Raw genomic sequence first — 17,233 nt, 5'->3', positions numbered from 1 at the left:
AGCCCAGCCAGGGCTGCACCCAAGATGAACCAAAATGGTCCCAAAATGAACCCAAGAGGAACCAAAATGGTCCCAAAATGCACGAGCGCTCCCGGGGGCTCTCACTGGGATCAGCTCTGCTCCATTTGCACCTTGCAGTTCATTGTCCCATTCCAGCTTTAGCCCAGGCACTCCCATCCTGCTTGTTTTTCTCTCTCCAGCCCACGCTGTTTGTGCTCCTGGGCCTGAGCTTTGGATCATTTGTCCTTGGTGCCCAGCTGGAGCAGGAATTGTTTTGTCTCCCTGCTCTGTGCAGAGAGCTCACCATCCCTCATGTGAAGCCCAGACCCACACACCAAAGCAGCACAGAATGTGAAAATATAAAAACTAAAACCTGAGGCATCACCCAGAACCCCACCCAGCCCCTGGACTGTGCCTGGGAGCACTCCCCAGAGCAGGCTGAGCCCGTGTCACCTGAGTGCAGCCCGTGGCCTTGCAGAGCTGCTCCTGCAGCTGAGGAATGTGCTTCTTTGCCTCCTGGATCTCCTTGAGCAGGCGGGTGGAGGGGGTTCGGCTGTACTCCTCCTGCAGGATCTGCAAAGGAATTGTTTGTGTCTTTTGAATTAACGCCTGCACATCTGCTCACCCGAGGAGCTGCTACACAAAGTCTGTTTTACACAGCTCTGCTAATAAATTGAATTAACAACCCCTCTTTGCATCACTTCCCCCAGCTCTCTCCAACCTGCACAACCCCAGTACCTGCAGCCTCTCCTGCTCCTTCTGGAGCATCTTCCTCAGAATCTCCACCTTCTGGTTGTGGACAATGTTGTTCTCCTCCTAGGAAGTACAGAGAGATTCAGGTTGGGTTTGCTGGGCAGAAAAGGAAAATGGACATGCACATTTTTCACCAACTTCCTAAAAACAGGCTCTGAAAAGCCCTGTGAGAAGCAGTTCAAATTTCCAACCCTGTCCTATGTATTCTTTCTTAATTTTGAACAGTTATAACAGTATAAACAGCTATAACAGTATAAAAACCTGTATTTCTATTGTCTCAGATAGGACTGCATATTTATACTTGCAAAATGCTTTTTCGTAAGTGAATAAATACCCACAATAAATAAACATAAAAATAATTTATTATATAAATATCCCAGTGGAAATCTGAAGCACAAAAAAAAAAAAATTCAGGCCAAAACAACCTGAGTCCATTTCTCCTTTTGGGAAGAGAGCTCCAAACCTTACCCCCATGAGCACCGGGCTGGTGATCCTTTCTGCATTCCCTGACGTGCCAGGCGAGTGGGGGGATGCCATGATGGGAGACATATGCCCAAAAGCTGCCAGATCCACGTCGGAATCCGCCAAGGGAATCTGGGGCGACCCTGGAGGGCGCCCCTGGACAGTGAGAGCTACATAGGAGCCCGCTGTGGGGACACAAGGACAGGCTCAGGTCACACACACGGGGACACTGCCACGCTTCCCCGACTTCCCTCACCCTGCAGACACAGCTCCCACCATTCCTCCTCCCAGCTGAACCTGAGGGCACTGCCTGCTCTAGAAATCTGTTTAAATCTCAGATAGTCCCCCAAACTTTCATGAAAAGCAAGCAGTCCAACTTCCAGCCCAGCAGGTTACATTTGCAGTGCACAAGCACAAAATAAACCATCACCACCTCCTTCCTCATACAAGAAAACCCACCTGTACAATTTCCTGCAGTGCTGTGCAGGCATCACACAGCAGTGCACAGTAAGTGCCTGCCCAGCTGTGGTATTTAAGGTGGAAATAAAAGATGGGGCAGCACCCAGGCAAGGCTTGGTGGTAATTCAAACATTAAGTTAAGGAGAAGCTACAGGAGAATGTATCAGCTTAAATTCAGGATGTCAAAATCATTTCAATTTCACTTCCCTGTTTCAAACACTCCCTTTATCTCTCAGCACTGACCTCACCCTTGGCACTTGGCAGGGCCCTCAAAATGATGCCTGTGACACTTTCAAGGTGACAGAGGAGCCACCTGCCTTTACTTACACTTGATCAGCTTGACCACCTCCAAATGGTTCGAGTGTGTTACCAGAGTCCCGTTCACCTGGCAGGGAGGAGAGAAAATTCTGTGTTTGGCTCCTGATTTCCAAGCAATTCCACACATTCCAGAAGAACAGCAGCATTTTCTTCTCCCCCATCTCCATTACTGCCTCTTTCAAGACATTACCAGATACATTATTTATCCTTCTAACAGTTTATCTCAGTGAGCAGAGCTCTGTAAAAATAAAACTGTGCACACACCAAAAGAACTCAAGCAGGCAGACAAACAAACAAAAAAAAAAAAAAAAAAAAAGGCAATCCATCTCTGCCTGGGCAGAAAAACAACAGGGTAGCTAATGTAATTCATTAATTTCAATGCCTGGTTGAAATCCCAGCTCCATCTGTGTCAGGAGCTGCTGTAGCATTTTGCAGCAATAGTTTACAGAGTCTTTTAAGTTACTGACTTGATTTCTTACTTGCTTGGGACTAAAAAAGAACATGGATGTGGGAGCAGTTAGGGGGAAAACAACAATTCAGGCAGGCTGTTTATTTACAGATCATTATTAACAACTCTGCTTTCCTTCTCTTCCCTGCCATTTCTGGTCTTGCTGTATTTGTGATGCCTGAACCTGGCAGGATGCTGAACTTGCCCATAAAATTCTGAAAGGAGGATCTGGAGGAGAGTCAGCCCCAGAACACTGAAGCTTAGACCATTCCTAATGCAAACACCACAGCAGACACATCAATGCCTGTTTTTTTTTTTTTCCAGAGAAAGAGCTCATTTAAGACAAAAAAGCTCATTTAAGACAAAGGACCCATTTCTCTCCCAGTTTCAACGCCCTTACCTTGATAATTCTATCACCTGTCTGCACTCCAGCCCGCATGGCTGCTCCATCTGGAGAGGCAAGAAATCACTCAGTTCCCATTTCAATACAATCATTTATAGCAAAAATGGTTTTAAGACTTCTGTAAAGCATGCAAAATACTCCTGCACTCAGCCAAGCTTCCTCCATCAGTAAAATCCCTGGGTCTAGAGCAGTTTTGCTTTCACCTGGCACTGGTTGCACCAGGACATGATCCCACCATCTCCCATGGAGACATTTCCTCCCCCTGGGATGCAAGAGGTCAGCTCCAAACCCACCAGATCACAGATTGAACCACATTGGAAAAGACCTTTGAGATCACCAAGTCCAACCTGTGACCTGACACCTCCTCATCACCTAAACCATGGCACAAGTGCCACCTCCAGTCTTGTTTTAAACACCTCCAGGGATGGTGACTCCATCCCCTCCCTGGGCAGGTGATTCCAGTGCCCAATCCCTCTTTCAGTGAAGAATTTTTCCCTGATGTCCAACCTGAACTTCCCCTGGCACAGCTTAAGGCTGTGTCCCCTCGTTCTGTCAGTGGCTGCCTGGGAGTAGGAGCAGAGCAAGAAATTCACTGTTCAACCCTGACCTTGCACATCCCCTCCCAAGCTGCAGCCACCCCGCCTGGCAGGAGCTTGGGAGTCTTCTGCTCCAGCTCCCAGACATTTCCAGAATCACACAATAATGAGGTTGGAAGAGACCTCTAAGATCATCAAGTCCAACCCGTGCCCTGACACCTCAGCTAGACTGTAGCACCAAGTGCCACGTCCAGTCTTTTTTTAAACACATCCAGAGATGGTGATTCAACACCTCCCTGGGAAGACAATTCCAGTGCTTTATTATTCTTTCGGTGAAAATTTTTTTCCTAATATCCACCCTGTACCTTCCCTGCCGTAGGGGATGCCCATGGGAAGCTGGCAGGCCTGGGGGATGCTCTCACCTTCCTTGACAGACTGCACAAAGACGGGGTTGTCCCCGCTGACCGTCAGCCCGAAGCCGTTCTCATCCCGCTGGATCACCACACACCTCTGCACCAGGCCTGGGGACACAGGGGCAGCACAGGGAGGGCAACACAAAGAGACACGAGCCAGGCATCAGTCCAAAATCTTATCCTCCCAGATAATCACACAGTACTCAAAGGAACGGGGACAGCACAGCACAGGGAAAGTAGAGGAGAGACAGGAACAGGGCAGCAGTCCAGAAATGGAGAGGGATGTCAAGACAGGTCAAGCTTATTGCTCCAGCTACACAAAACAGAGATGCAGACAGCGCTGGCACATCAGACACAACCTGAGGGAAAAGCAGCTTTTAAAGAAGAGCAGCAGTACCCACACCAATGAGCAGGATTTCTTTTGTCTGCATTAATAGTTCAGAGGGCTGCACCAACAGAAACTGCTGCTCTAAAACGGAAGCACAAATCCCTCAGAGTAATATGAGGGGGTTGAGCTAAAACAGATTTATTGATCAGGAAAGTTCTCCCAATTCTCAGCCAAAATCTCCTCCTGGGGCACCTTCTGCTCCAGGAGAAATATTGCACGGAGCCAGAACAGCAGAGGTGAAGGAGTACAAGCCACATTTAACTGCCCTGAACAGGATTTCTGAAATAAAGAGCAGTCCAGGGCCAAAATCCCAGGAGATGAGTTTGAATGTGCCCCTCCTTTAATCTGCTGTGAGACATCAAAGACAACTTGTTTTGTTTCCTGGTATACTCAGTATAATGTGAACACAAATGCTGCTGCAGAGATAAATTCATTTCATAGGTGCAGCATTTGGGGAACGTTGGGGATGTCTTTTGTTCACCTGGAAATGGGACCAGGGAAAGACAAAGCACAAGCAAGCAGCAGCCCTGGCATATTCCTTGCCAAGCACTTTCCTAGAAGCAGCTGCAGAAATCCTCCCACAGCAGAGCCCTCACCCTGAAAAGTGACTTCAGGAACTCTGGAAATGCTTCCCAGGGTGACTTCCATCACCCTTATTTCTAACAGCTTGCTTTGCTTTTCCATTTCCATTTCTAAAGGCACAGCAGGCAAAATTCCTCCACTGGCACCTTGAGAGAGAAATCAGAGCTCTCCCACATCAGGTTCAGAACTGCAGCAGATCTGTTTGGTGCTGAGGGAACACAGGGAATTGGGAAGATGCTGTCCCAGCCAGACTGGCTTTTCTGGAATGAGCTTTAAAGCATGAATGGTAACAGAGCAGGGAGTCATTCCCCTGTCTCACACTGCTCCCAAACCACCACGGCTCCTTCCAGGGCTCTGCAGCAACTCCCCATGGAAATGAGCAGCCCCAAGAGCCAACACTGCCTGCCCAGCCAGTCCTGCTCTCCTCCAGTGTGCCACAGATGGAAATGGGTGTGGGAGCAGTGGGAAAAGTGTTCCAGGACTTCTGCAGCACTATCACATCCCAGGAATTCCCCTCCTGCCAACAAAGCAGGAGCAAAGCACGGGATACCTGGCAGCTGCAGGGCTGGGGAGTGGATGGGAAGGAAAACCCCCCCAGCTTTCACCCCCCCCCCGTGCACAGGGAGAAGTGAGGAAGGTGCCTCTCCCTCCTGCACCTCCCCTTCTTTTATATGACCAAGCTTCTTGAAGTCTCACATCCCAAGAATGATGCCCGGGGCTGGGGTGTGGGAATCGGTGCTGTTTGGGAGGAACAGCTCCTCTGCAGCTCCCTGCCAGCCCCAGGGCCGGTGAGAAAGGCTCCAAACTCAGCTTTTCACTCACGAGGACTGGCCTTGTTTAAAGACACAGGAGAGCCCCGAGTCTGCTCTGCCACTGGCTTTCTTTTTCTCCAGAAGCAATAATCCTTGGATTTACTGAGGAGCTTCCTCCTGATGCCAAAGCAGTGCCCACGCAACATAAACTGACCTGGCAGAGTATAACTGAACTTAATTCAAGTTTATTCAAGTCAAATTCCTTCAGTGCACAAGCTTCAATTTCACCCAAGACCACCTTATAAATTTAGAACGGAGAAACAACTGAAATCAGGACAACTCCACCTGAAATTAGTCCATAATTGCTTTGTTTTCTTCAGATAAGGGACAAACACTTAACCCTTCTCCTAATCCAATATAAAAGGCTGAAACGAGGTAGAGGAGATAGCACACTTGACAAGGATACACTTCATAGTGATTTTAATGAAGTTTATCTGTGAGTTTTCTGGAGATAACACTGTGACCTGCAGAACTAGATCAGCTCTGATAGCACTCCCTGCCTGAAGCAACCTTCAAGTGCTTTTACTCTGCTCATTTTTGAATATCCCACCACGATATTTCACTTTTTCCAGCTGAAACTCAGTGAGTATTACAAAGTCAACAGATTTTGTCATTGATAGTACTCAAAATTATTAATTATTTTATTCCCATTTTTGCTTTCCTTAACAGTATCTTTATGTTATGAAGTGAAGAGACATCACTTAACCATGCTTTAAAATCAGTCTCTGTTTGTGTCTGGAGTGGATTCCTAAAATTCTGGAGGAAAAATAATCAATTTTAATGTTTTTTGTCCTCATGGAGATGAAAATTCCCCCAAACTCACTCAAGCCAGGAGGACAACAAAGCAGCCAAACCTGTGCTGGAGTCAAAGAGGTTAAAATTAAAAGTGAAAGCAAAGAGAAAAACTGCATGGAAAGCTGAGAGGAGCTTCAGTAGGTGGCACTCGTCCCTCTCCCTTCTCCAGCCCTGCTCCAAGAGCGTCTTTGGGACCGTGGAAGGACAAAGTCTGGACTTCTCAAGGTCACTGACACCCCAGGGCCAAAATAATTGTCTCAAACAGCCTGGCCAGACTCATCTGGGCTGCCCAACAGCTGCTCTGGGAAGCTCATTTTTCTTTTTCTCTTCTCTACATCCTATTTGGAAGTTATTTAACAATACAGGAATTTCTTTAGGAGCAAACAGAGCAGGGGTTTCACTCTAAAAACCTGACTGAGAGAATGGAGAGATGAGGATGGACGAGGCTGGGGGCAGCCTGGGCCAGGGCAAGGTGTCCCTGCCCATGGAATGGTTGGAACAAAATCATTTTTAAGGATTCTTCCACCCCAAACCAGCCTGGGATTCCATGGGATGTGGATTCCATCTCCCAAGTCTAATCCAAGCCTAGGAGCTGAGATTTGGGAACTAAAACCTCCCCTGGGAGCATGAGGCCACGATAGGAAAATGCAGTTTAACAGAGGGACTTGAAATGAATCATTCCATAAACAAAAAACCAAACCCCTCGGGGTTTTGAGAGTGGCCAAATGTTTCACTTCATTTGGGAAGCTTTCTGTCTATAAAATATTGTCAGAAATGCTGCTCCACAAATATAAACAGAACTTTTATAGAGGCAAGTTTCTCTGGAAAAAATAGTGGCCACAACATAAAGACACAAAGCTGTAAGGACTGTAAAAAAACCCCCAGGGAGAGTTAGTTTAAATTTCAAAACATCTCAAATCTGGGGTTTCAAAACAAAAACTTATCACAAAGTTGGAGAAAATATGTGAAAGAGTTTGTTTCAAGTCCAGGCTAATATTTAGGCCAGAAATTGATGATTGCTGAATAGAAAGGAAGATATTTTTGGAGAGCAACCAAATTGTGAGGAAAAGGAACAAGAAACTGATACCTCACCTACCACCCTGAAAGGTAATTTCAGTTTTAAGTTCATTTAAGAGATGAAAATGCTACTTTGAGGAAAAGATACTTAATATCATGGGAGACCACGGCACTAATTAGCAAATTACAGCATAACAAACTATACTCATTCTCTCTCCTGATAATCTGAATTTTGTTGAATCTCACAAAGGTGAGATGGTTGAGTTTATGAATGAAAATATATCACTGAGAGATATTTCTGTACATTTTATTTTAAATTAACTACATTCTTTTTACATTTTAAATTAATTTCTGTACATTAGAACAATTTCCCTCCCTGACTACTCTGCCCCCCGCCCCAAGTCACTCACACACTTCAGGAAATTCTGGCTCCTAAATTAAAAATTTCAAGAGGTGAGAGCAAACACCCACCAAAGCCACTCCTCCTCTTCCTGCTGTCATTCCAGCCCTCCCTATTATTCCCTTTGCAGCAGCCAGCCCCCATCCAGTCAGCAGTGAGGAAAATATCAGTACAGAGTTTCTACTTGGAGGCTTTGGAATAGTTTGATCCCTTCCAAAGCAAACAGCAGAGCTCTGCACACATTCCAGAGAAACCTGGGAAAAGCAGACAAAAAGGCAGGGCAAGGCCACTGGGAAGGAAGGATGGAGTGGGAGCTGCTCCCAGGGATCCTGGACACGGGGACAGCATCTGCAGGAAGCTTGGGGGGAGTCAGGGCTCACGTGAGGAAGTTGTGTTTGTTTCTGGCACACGAGGAAAGCCAGGCTGGGGCAGAGGGATAAACACGGAGATGTCCCAGCAAATGTTTCCTGTCGTTAACCCACAGCACCTGCAGCACTCCGTGGGGAAGCAGCACCAGGCAAAAATGAGCACAGGGGTTTGGTTATCCTGACTAGCCTGGCTTCAAACCCACAAAATCAGCCCCAAATCCCTGCTGCTCCAGCCCTCTCCCTGCTGTTCCCCGGGAGGGTGGCAGGAGGAATGACAAGCTGCAGCAAGCCAGCTCTCCCCGAGACAGGTTTCCATCAAGGCACCCTCCAAGGTGTTTACAGCTCCTGAAGGAACACTCTCACACCCTGAGGAACGTGGCTATCATATTACTTTGCTTTTTTTTTTTTTTTTTTTTTTGTTAAAAAATCCAGGGGAAACGAAGAGATCTCACGGAAAGAACAGGACACACCTCCCCAGACTGCACCAGCTTTTCCTAACATGCCTGTGTTGGTTTGAACTCTTCAGGGTTGGTGTTGTTTGGTTATTTTTTAGTGTTCCTTGCTCTGACAGCATCACTTTGTACTCCAGAGGTGGTTAAGAAGCTGGAGCACAGCCATGAACACCTGGCAGTTTTATTCCAGTGGAATGATAAAGCTGATGATTCTGGAAGAGTCACTTCATCCAAAATCCCACAGCAGGTTTAGCAGCAGCAATTTTCTGAACAGATTGAAATCAGAAAGTGTCACAGACTGCTTTAAACATGAATTTTAAAAAACAGTAAAGGAAAAGAAAGGTAACCCATGGCTGCAGTCAAGACATGCACACTTGGAATTAAGAAGTGCAGGCAGATTCAGCCCAAGTCCAAGGGGCTGAAGATGTTGATAGGATCCAAAAAACAACTTGTGAACACTTGTGGCCTTCTAGATTCTAAGGTCTGAATGCAAATATCAGAGACTGGAAGTGGAGTAAGTCCCTAGAGCAGGGGGAGTGTCACAGCCCCAAGGCTGACACAGCTGGCAAAGCTGAGGGGGCACACAGGTGTAGGGACAGCACAGGATGTGTGGGGTATTCCCACCCCAAACTTGTTATGTGCCATTCACTGCAGCCAACAAGCCCAGGAGAGCAGGGCCACTCCCTCTCTCTGGGACAGAGCAGTTCCCATCCCTCCACTTATTTAAATTATTCACAGACACATTTTTCCACTCCTGTCAAAAGGAACCGACAGAGAACACCTACAAACAATGCAGGAAGATGAACGTGAGTGAGAACGTGGCACAGACTTTCCTCCAAGCACAAACCCCTTTGGGAGCTGTGTCCTCACTGCCAGGAGCACCCAGTGCCACCCCCACAGGTGCCAGATTGAACATTTTCCAGCCACTAGCAGGCTCCAAGCTGAGAACTGCAGCAGGATGGAAGGGCAGCTCTGGCTGCTCCTGCAGGGCTGCAGAGCCTTTCCAGGCTGCTGAAAACCCTGCCTGGCTTAGGAGCTGAATGCCTGAGCGGGTCAAACGCCTTAAAGACAGCTCAAACCCCTGTCCCTGCTTGTCCCCCAGAGCCTGGGGGCAGCACAGCCACCTAATTCCTGGTGGCCCTGCTCCCAGCAGCAGGAACAGCCCAGATGGTCACTTGTGGGAAAACCAGGACTCCTGAATAACTAATATGATTAAGCAGAAGCTGTTTATTGTTTACATTATATACACTTTTATAGAGTCTACAAATTCCTTTGTCTTGTTTCCTCATTCTCTGCTTCCATTTCTCAGTGTCTGGGATTGATTACCGTGTAGGTGTTCTATAGTTTTCTGTTATCTACTTCTTGTGATCTTGGTACGTGGTTTCTTAGTTTCTTTGTTCTCAGTTTATGTTTTAGTAACCTTAATAAATTCCACAGAGAATTCTGATAAAAACAGTTGAAAATTCTCTCTGAAACAGTTGAGATTTCTCCCTGAGAAACTTCTGATAAGAACACTTACATGGCTGGTGCACACTGAGGCCTAAGTTGTTCAAATACATTTCTACAGTCACTGGGGCTCAGCCCAGCAGTGGCACCTCCACAGGAGCCAGATTTAACATTTTCCAGCCACTGACATGCTCCAAGCTGAGAACTGAAGCAGGATGGAAGGGCAGTCCCTGCTGCAGAGCCAACCATGCAGATCAGGGGAGGGGGAAAAGCCTGGGATTCACAGACAGGAAAAGCAGGAGCTGCCCAGGGGGAGGCTGCAGCTTTGGCTTACCATACGTCTCGGATCTACTCTCCTCAGAACTAGACTTTGTCTTCTTGGAGGAGCTATCTGCACGAGAGCAGGAGAAAAGGAGAGAGAGATATAGAAAATATGGAGACCAAACATGAGGAAAAAAAAAAAAAAAAAACTTCATGAAAAAAAAAAAAAAAAAAAAAAAAAAAACACAGACTCGGATTTCTCAGGTTAAATCGTGCAAAACACAAATAAGATGTGAACAAAACACAGGTGGAACACTTGGAATAAGGGTGAATAATACAGGGAGACACAGGTAACAGCACACAGAATCTGTTACAGGAGCTGGGACACGACCAGAGGAGTTCTCTGCAGTAACTACAGATAAAAACCAGTCCAAGCACAGAGACTCTGGCAGTGTTTCTCCCCAGAGTCAATAATCAGCAGAGGCACAGCAGTTCAGCATCCTGAATTCACCCCTTCAATAAAAGAAAAGGGTTTTCTGCAGGCTGCAGTGCAGAGTTGCCCTATCAAAGCACAAGCACGGGGTCAGGTAACAGCTCTCAACTCTGGAGTGACTTTCTGCAAATTGAGATTACAGGATTCCTCAAGTTTGCTTCTGGAGAAATTAAATTCCTTCCACAAAATGAGTTCAGAGCCTGAGAGCTCCCCCAACGTGAAATAATTTCACATTACCTATCCCAAAGGAAAAGAAGACAAGCACTAAACCAGGTTTTTTTTCCCCATTAAATGGGCATTTAAAGCCCATTTTCATTTATTTTGTGCACACTAGAAGGACTCATGCAGCCAGTGGCAGAAACCATCACCAGAGTGGTTTAGAAACATCAGCCTTGTGCACAAAAAAAACACATCCTACAAGTTGTGTCCTTCTTCCATTCACCTCCCCTACACTCCCCAAGCCCCAGGGAAAAGCCTGAATGCACAGACAGGAAAAATGCACCTTGCATGGGGCCAGGAGGCTCAGACAGGAGCCTGGCAGGAATTTCATGAGCAGGCACTGGGGGAGTGCTCCAGAGAGAACAAGAATCCTGTGTGCACCTCCATTTCCCTAATTTAACTAAAATAAAAGCAGGCTAAACAGAAGTAGGACAGCAAATCCTTTAAAATGAGGAGCTGATCTCCAAATGCGTCACCTTAGGAAGCACAAATTCACTTTGCAAGGGGCAGAGAGGGATCAAAATCGACTAAAGAACAAAACAAACCCCCCAGAATTAAAACCCCAGCCCTGGCTGGGCCAACCACATCTCCAATTTCAGATTCCACTGAAGAACTCCTGAACAGCTCATTACAGCCTTTGCCTCCTGACTTTGCTGAAAGTGGAAGTTGTTAGAATTATTTACTGATACACTAATCCAGGTTGATTATGAGGGTGTTTAAAACCAAGCCCACATTCATTTCAATGCCCACACTGCCTCTGCAGAACAACACAGCCCTGAAAACCACATTAAAATCGTTTTTAATCGACTTCCCAGTGCTTTTGTTTGGGTTTTTTTTTTTTTTCCCCCTTGAATTTCAGGACTTTACCTGTGGGATCGAAGTCGTGGGTGCTGCTGCAGCGTTCAACCTTCTGCTTCTTGTCTGCTGGAGACTCTCTGCTCAGAATGCTGCCGTGTCTGGGGCACAGAAAAGCAAAATATCCTCACACCAGAGCCCACAGGAGCTGCCTGAGCGCTCACACAAACCTCACCCAGCTCTGCCTGCTCACCAGAAATTCAGATTAAAGCCTAGGCATCGAGTTCCCTTAAAAAATTTATTCCCAGGCTGAATTCAAAGGGGAAAATGATCTCCCTTGCAATCTCTGGGAGTGGATCCAAGGCTCCAGGAACAGTGTTGGTAACCTCCAGAATTGGTAACAGCAAGTGCATTCTCTTTATCACTCAGCATCAGCCCATATTTTATCTTAAAAGCCAAATAAATTTAATGGGAAAAAAAAAAAAAAAACAAACCCTCCTGAAATCTTAACTCTCCCAGCAAACTTTAAATATTTCATCATGCCAAAATTAAAGATTTAGAATCTCCCCAGAAGGGAAGCACCTGTACCAACAGTGTCCCCTTCCTTCCCTGACCATCTCAAATCTCAGGTAAGATGAGCCCCCAGCCATGTCACAGAATGCAAATGGTCACCCCATGCCAAGGACACCACCAAGAAATCTATTTTTGGCACCTTATCCCCATCTGGATATTGATTTCCTCACATCTGTAATGGGTACTACCAGCTGGGTTTGTATATATCTATATTTATAAAACTTTTAAAAGCATTCCCCCTACAAAAATGCTGCAGCATAATTTACAATACAGACAAAAAAAAAGCAAATTTCAGGAACTCACCTCGAAGGTTTTTTGAGAGGAAACCTGAAAAGAAAAAAAAAAAGTTTCATGAACTTTTATTTTTCAATATTAGGTTTTATGTCAATATCAGTGCTCAAGTGCAAACAGTTATTTTACACTTCTGTAGTACCTTCACAAAAAACAATCTCTATTTTCATGGAACTCCACGAACTTGCCATCTTTGAGACAAGTGCAACAAAGTTGAAATTAAATTACCTATTCCAAGTAGTATTACACATGCAGATAACAAAAGCAACAAATCCAAAGCTGAAGGGAGAACAAAGTGTATTTGTATTTTTAACCGAGGAAAAGGCGGGATTTGTGAATCCAGGATTTGTTTTCCCTTGAATTCCTGACAGAACAAGGTGGGTGCCATCCAGCTCGAGGCACCAGAACTTCTACTCTCATAAAATACAATCATTTCCTCCTCAGGCTCACAAGCTCAGCTCCATTCCTACTCCATTTATGTTTTAGATCCATCAGCAGGAAGGCAAAACACACATTTAGAGCTGTGCAAGGCAAGGACAGGTAACTTAAATCACTTTTTGTTCTAAAGGAAGGCTGGGTTATAGCTGATAATTTCCCCCTATATATATAATAGTTATTCTTCATGCATTTTCTCCTATTTATATACATTTTTCTGGAAGTGCTGGGGTGAGGGATTAGAGGGAAGAAATTCAAGCCCACACAACTCGACCACCACAGAGGTGACCGGGGCAAGAAATGACCTTTATTTTTCTATTTTTTTTATGTTTTTCGTTGAAAAACATCGATTTGTTCATGACCCCAAGTCTGGATTAGAAAAGGACAACAGGAGAGGGACAAGAACAGCAGCTCTGTCTCAGGGACAGGCAGCACTGACAGAACCAGAGGACACAGTCTCAAGCAGTGCCAATAGAAATTTAGGCTGGATATCAGGAAAAAGTTTTTTACAGAAAGGGTGATAAAGCTCTGGAATGTTCTGCCCAGGGAGGTGGTGCAGTCACCATCCCTGGGTGTGTTTAACAAAGCCTGGATGTGGCACTGGGTGCCAGGGTTCAGTTGAGGTGCTGGGGCTGGGTTGGACTCGATGATCTTGGAGGTCTCTTCCAACCTGGGGATTCTGTGATTTGTGAATTCTGTGATTTGTGAACTCTGTGATTTGTGATTTCTGGGATTTGTGATTTCTGTGATTTGTGAATTCTGTGAATTTGTGAATTCTGTGATTTGTGAATTCTGTGATTTGGGAATTCTGTGATTTGTGATTTCTGTGATTTGTGAACTCTGTGATTTGTGAATTCTGTGATTTGTGAATTCTGTGAATTTGTGAATTCTGTGAACAGCTCCAAAGCCAGGCTCAGGTGAAAGGAGGTTGCAGCCAAGGGGGCTTTGGAATCTTCTCCCAGATGAGGGGAAGGATGAGAGGGAAGAGCCTCAGGCTGGGCAGCAGCAGGAATTTTTCCATGGAAAGCGTTGTTGGACACTGGGAGGGGCTGCCCAGGGGGGTCTGGGGTCCCCATCCCTGGAGGTGGCATTGCTGTGATCCTGAGCTGTGCAATGGCCCTCTCCCACAACCAAACCACTCTCCCAGAGTTTTCCAGACCATTACAACCAAGATTCCTTGACTGGCAGCACAAAACTTTCCCAAATGCTCCTCTTGTCACCTCCTCCTCTCCTCTTCCTTCCATAATTCCACCTGGAGTGACCCAGGCAGGAAAAGCCCAGTCCTAAAACCCCAGTATAACTCCCTCCTTGAAAAGTCCACCTGAAAACCCTAAGCTTTAGGGTTACCTGAAAACCCTGAGTGGCTGTTTCCAGGTAGGTTTTTCAGCACTTACCTGAAAACCCTGAGTGGCTGCACAGAGCCAGCCTAAGCCCTCTCTCGGAGCAAGGGCTGTGCCATCAAGTGTGGATCCACCCAAAACTGGCCAGCTCCCACATGCCAATCCCCTGTGCAAACATGCACTAATATGGAACTCCAGAACGAGCATCTGATGACACATTAGGCAAGGGAAATTAAAATGTTGTCTGCCTGTTCCTGAAAATAATTATCCACAGCAAGACACTTGCCATCTTTCAGATAACAGCATCGAGTTTAGCTGAACTACAACAGCAGCTTCCAAATTAAGGGGGGTAGATAGGGCCTGTGATTGCATAAACAGCAAAAAGTTAATTAATTGAAGGCAAGAAGGGGTAATCCTCCTTCCTCCAGCCCCCAAAAGCTCTATTTTAATCTTTAAAGCCTGGGAAATCCACTCTGATTCAAGTAAGAAACCTCCTCTCCTCATTCTGCTCTACCTGCAAAGCCACATCTCTTTAGCAGCCCATCCTCCTATTTACAAATTTCAGCCAGGGAAGGAGGACTCGGTGCAGGACAGACAGCTTGAATCCCAAAGGAAAGCAAACAAAAGTCATCTCAGGCCAATCTAACCCTGCCTGAACCCTGAGCAGCCAACAGATGCAGCAGCAATCAAGTGTTTCACTGAAAAGCAGAAAAGAGAAAAAAAAAAAAAAAAGGAATCTAGGGAAAGATAGGAAAAGATGCTTAGGATGAATTACACCCATTTTTTTATCTGATGCATTTGAACTTTTGATCTGCATAAAAAACCCTAACACCACTGGTTAAGTATTTTAATGAAGCATTTTAGTGACAAACTTTATCCTACAGAGGTTCTTATCAGCACCCAGAACTGCAGGCTCTGCTGCTGCAGCATCAGGCAGAGTTTGTGGACAACACAAAGTCGAGTTCACTGCTGGATCTTTTGGGCTGGTTCAGAGCTCTTCATTATCTGTGACACACTAATGTCCTATTTTCCAGGTCTAGAAGTTGTGTAAAACCTTTCTGCTTATTATACTAGCCTGGTGATTAATTATTTAGGAAGGAACTTTAAAGTTTTTGTAAACAAAGCAGCGCTGAAAACACCGGAATTTTTTTCAGTGCTTTGACGTTACCAGCGAACATCAAATTCCTGTGGGGTGGGAGCCAAAACCCCCTGTTCCTAATCCACAGCTGTGCTCACAGCTGGATGGTACCAGGGGTCAGCATCCAGCTGCCTCTGGGGAAACCTCCCTGGCAAGAGACCCCATTCCAGGGCTGTGCCCCCCACCCTGGGCAGCGCTGGATGGAGCCCCTTGGCTCAGCTTCCTGAGGTTCCTGCTTGTCCCAGGCAGGCAGGGAGGGAGGCAGGGACAGGATGGGAGCAGGGATGGAGACAGGGACAGGATGGGAGCAGGGATGATGGGAGCAGGGATGGAAGCAGGGAGAAGTTGGGGAGCAGGGATGGAGTCAGGGACAGGATGGGAGCAGGGATGGAGTCAGGGACAGGATGGGGAGCAGGGATGGAGGCAGAGAGAAATTGGGAGCAGAGATGGAGGCAGGGATAGGATGGGAGCAGGGATGGAGGCAGGGAGAGGTTGGGGAGCAAGGATGGAGACAGGGACAGGATGGGAGCAGGGATGGAGACAGGGACAGGATGGGAGCAGGGATGGAGACAGGGACAGGATGGGAGCAGGGATGGAGACAGGGACAGGATGGGAGCAGGGATGGAGGCAGGGAGAGGATGGGGGAGCAAGGATGGAGGCAGAGACAGTTTGGGGAGCAGGGATGGAGGCAGGGAGAAATTGGGAGCAGGGATGAAGGCAGGGACAGGATGGGGAGCAGGGATTAAGGCAGGGAGAAGTTGGGGAGCAGGGATGATGGGAGCAGGGATGGAGGCAGGGAGAAGTTGGGGAGCAGGGATGGAGGCAGGGAGAGGATGGGAGCAGGGATGATGGGAGCAGGGATGGAGGCAGGGAGAGGATGCAGCAGGGATGATGGGAGCAGGGATGGAGGCAGCAGATCATCCCAGCACAGTCCTACACAACCACCTCTCCCCACCCTCTCCTGACTTTCCCTTGCTTCACAGGTACTCCCTAAGATCAATGGATAGGAAAAGGACTGGCTTTGTCCAGGCTGAAGGTGAAGCTCTCCACCCCAAAGAAAACCTCCCCTCCTGAAATCATTCCTGGGCACCAGCTATGAAATCACAGAAGTTTTAGGTGGAAGACTCAGCTGAGCTGAGGCTACAGCACTGGTCCTTGCTGGGAGCATTCAGTACCACATTCCTCCCTTCTCCCATTTCCCTGCCTGAACACCACCTGGAAGGCATTCCTCATTTCCCAAACACTGTGTCACTACAGCAGGAAGCAGAGTAAAAATGGATAAAATCCAATCAAAGATCACAGAGGAGCTCCCGGGAGTTTATCTGTGTTTCAGTGCAACTGATCTTCATTTGGAAATTATATTAAATTTGAAAGCAGCCCTGAAAATCCCCTCACCGTGTTACAGCACCCAGCACAACATAATTCAAATTAAAATATATTTCACCTCCTACTGTAAACAGCAGCAAGAAGGCAGAGCAGGGTGTGGTGAACAGCTGGAGCCTTAATTCCAAATGGAGCTGGCAAGTTTAGGCTCCACGATAAAAACCCTGTAGACATTTTGTCTGATAACTGATGAACATCAGCACATTTTCAAACGAGTTGTTCCACTCTCCCAAATACCAGCACCAATTAAAAG

General features: G+C 46.6%; 1 protein-coding gene across 4 annotated transcripts in view; it reads right to left on the bottom strand.

The window, feature by feature from the left end:
* The window catches only part of ARHGEF12 (Rho guanine nucleotide exchange factor 12), a 75,597-nt gene that overhangs the window by 27,754 nt on the left and 30,610 nt on the right, over positions 1-17,233 (bottom strand). For 3 of the 4 annotated variants that reach the window (XM_053963256.1, XM_053963253.1, XM_053963255.1), the window contains exons 2-10: positions 12,697-12,720; positions 11,893-11,981; positions 10,387-10,443; positions 3,802-3,900; positions 2,841-2,890; positions 2,002-2,059; positions 1,222-1,400; positions 739-816; positions 454-573 (exon numbers count right to left, since the gene is read on the bottom strand). In XM_053963256.1, the coding sequence (XP_053819231.1) occupies positions 454-573; positions 739-816; positions 1,222-1,400; positions 2,002-2,059; positions 2,841-2,879 (474 nt within the window). In that variant the 5' untranslated portion in view covers positions 2,880-2,890; positions 3,802-3,900; positions 10,387-10,443; positions 11,893-11,981; positions 12,697-12,720. The remainder of the gene's footprint in view (positions 1-453; positions 574-738; positions 817-1,221; positions 1,401-2,001; positions 2,060-2,840; positions 2,891-3,801; positions 3,901-10,386; positions 10,444-11,892; positions 11,982-12,696; positions 12,721-17,233) is intronic. The other variant, XM_053963254.1, reaches the window with a different exon arrangement.

The sequence above is a fragment of the Vidua chalybeata genome, chromosome 23 (genome assembly GCF_026979565.1).
Source record: "Vidua chalybeata isolate OUT-0048 chromosome 23, bVidCha1 merged haplotype, whole genome shotgun sequence".
Classification (NCBI taxonomy): domain Eukaryota; kingdom Metazoa; phylum Chordata; class Aves; order Passeriformes; family Viduidae; genus Vidua; species Vidua chalybeata.
Note: the sequence above shows the minus strand (reverse complement) of the source record. Positions and strands in the feature narration are given on the sequence as shown.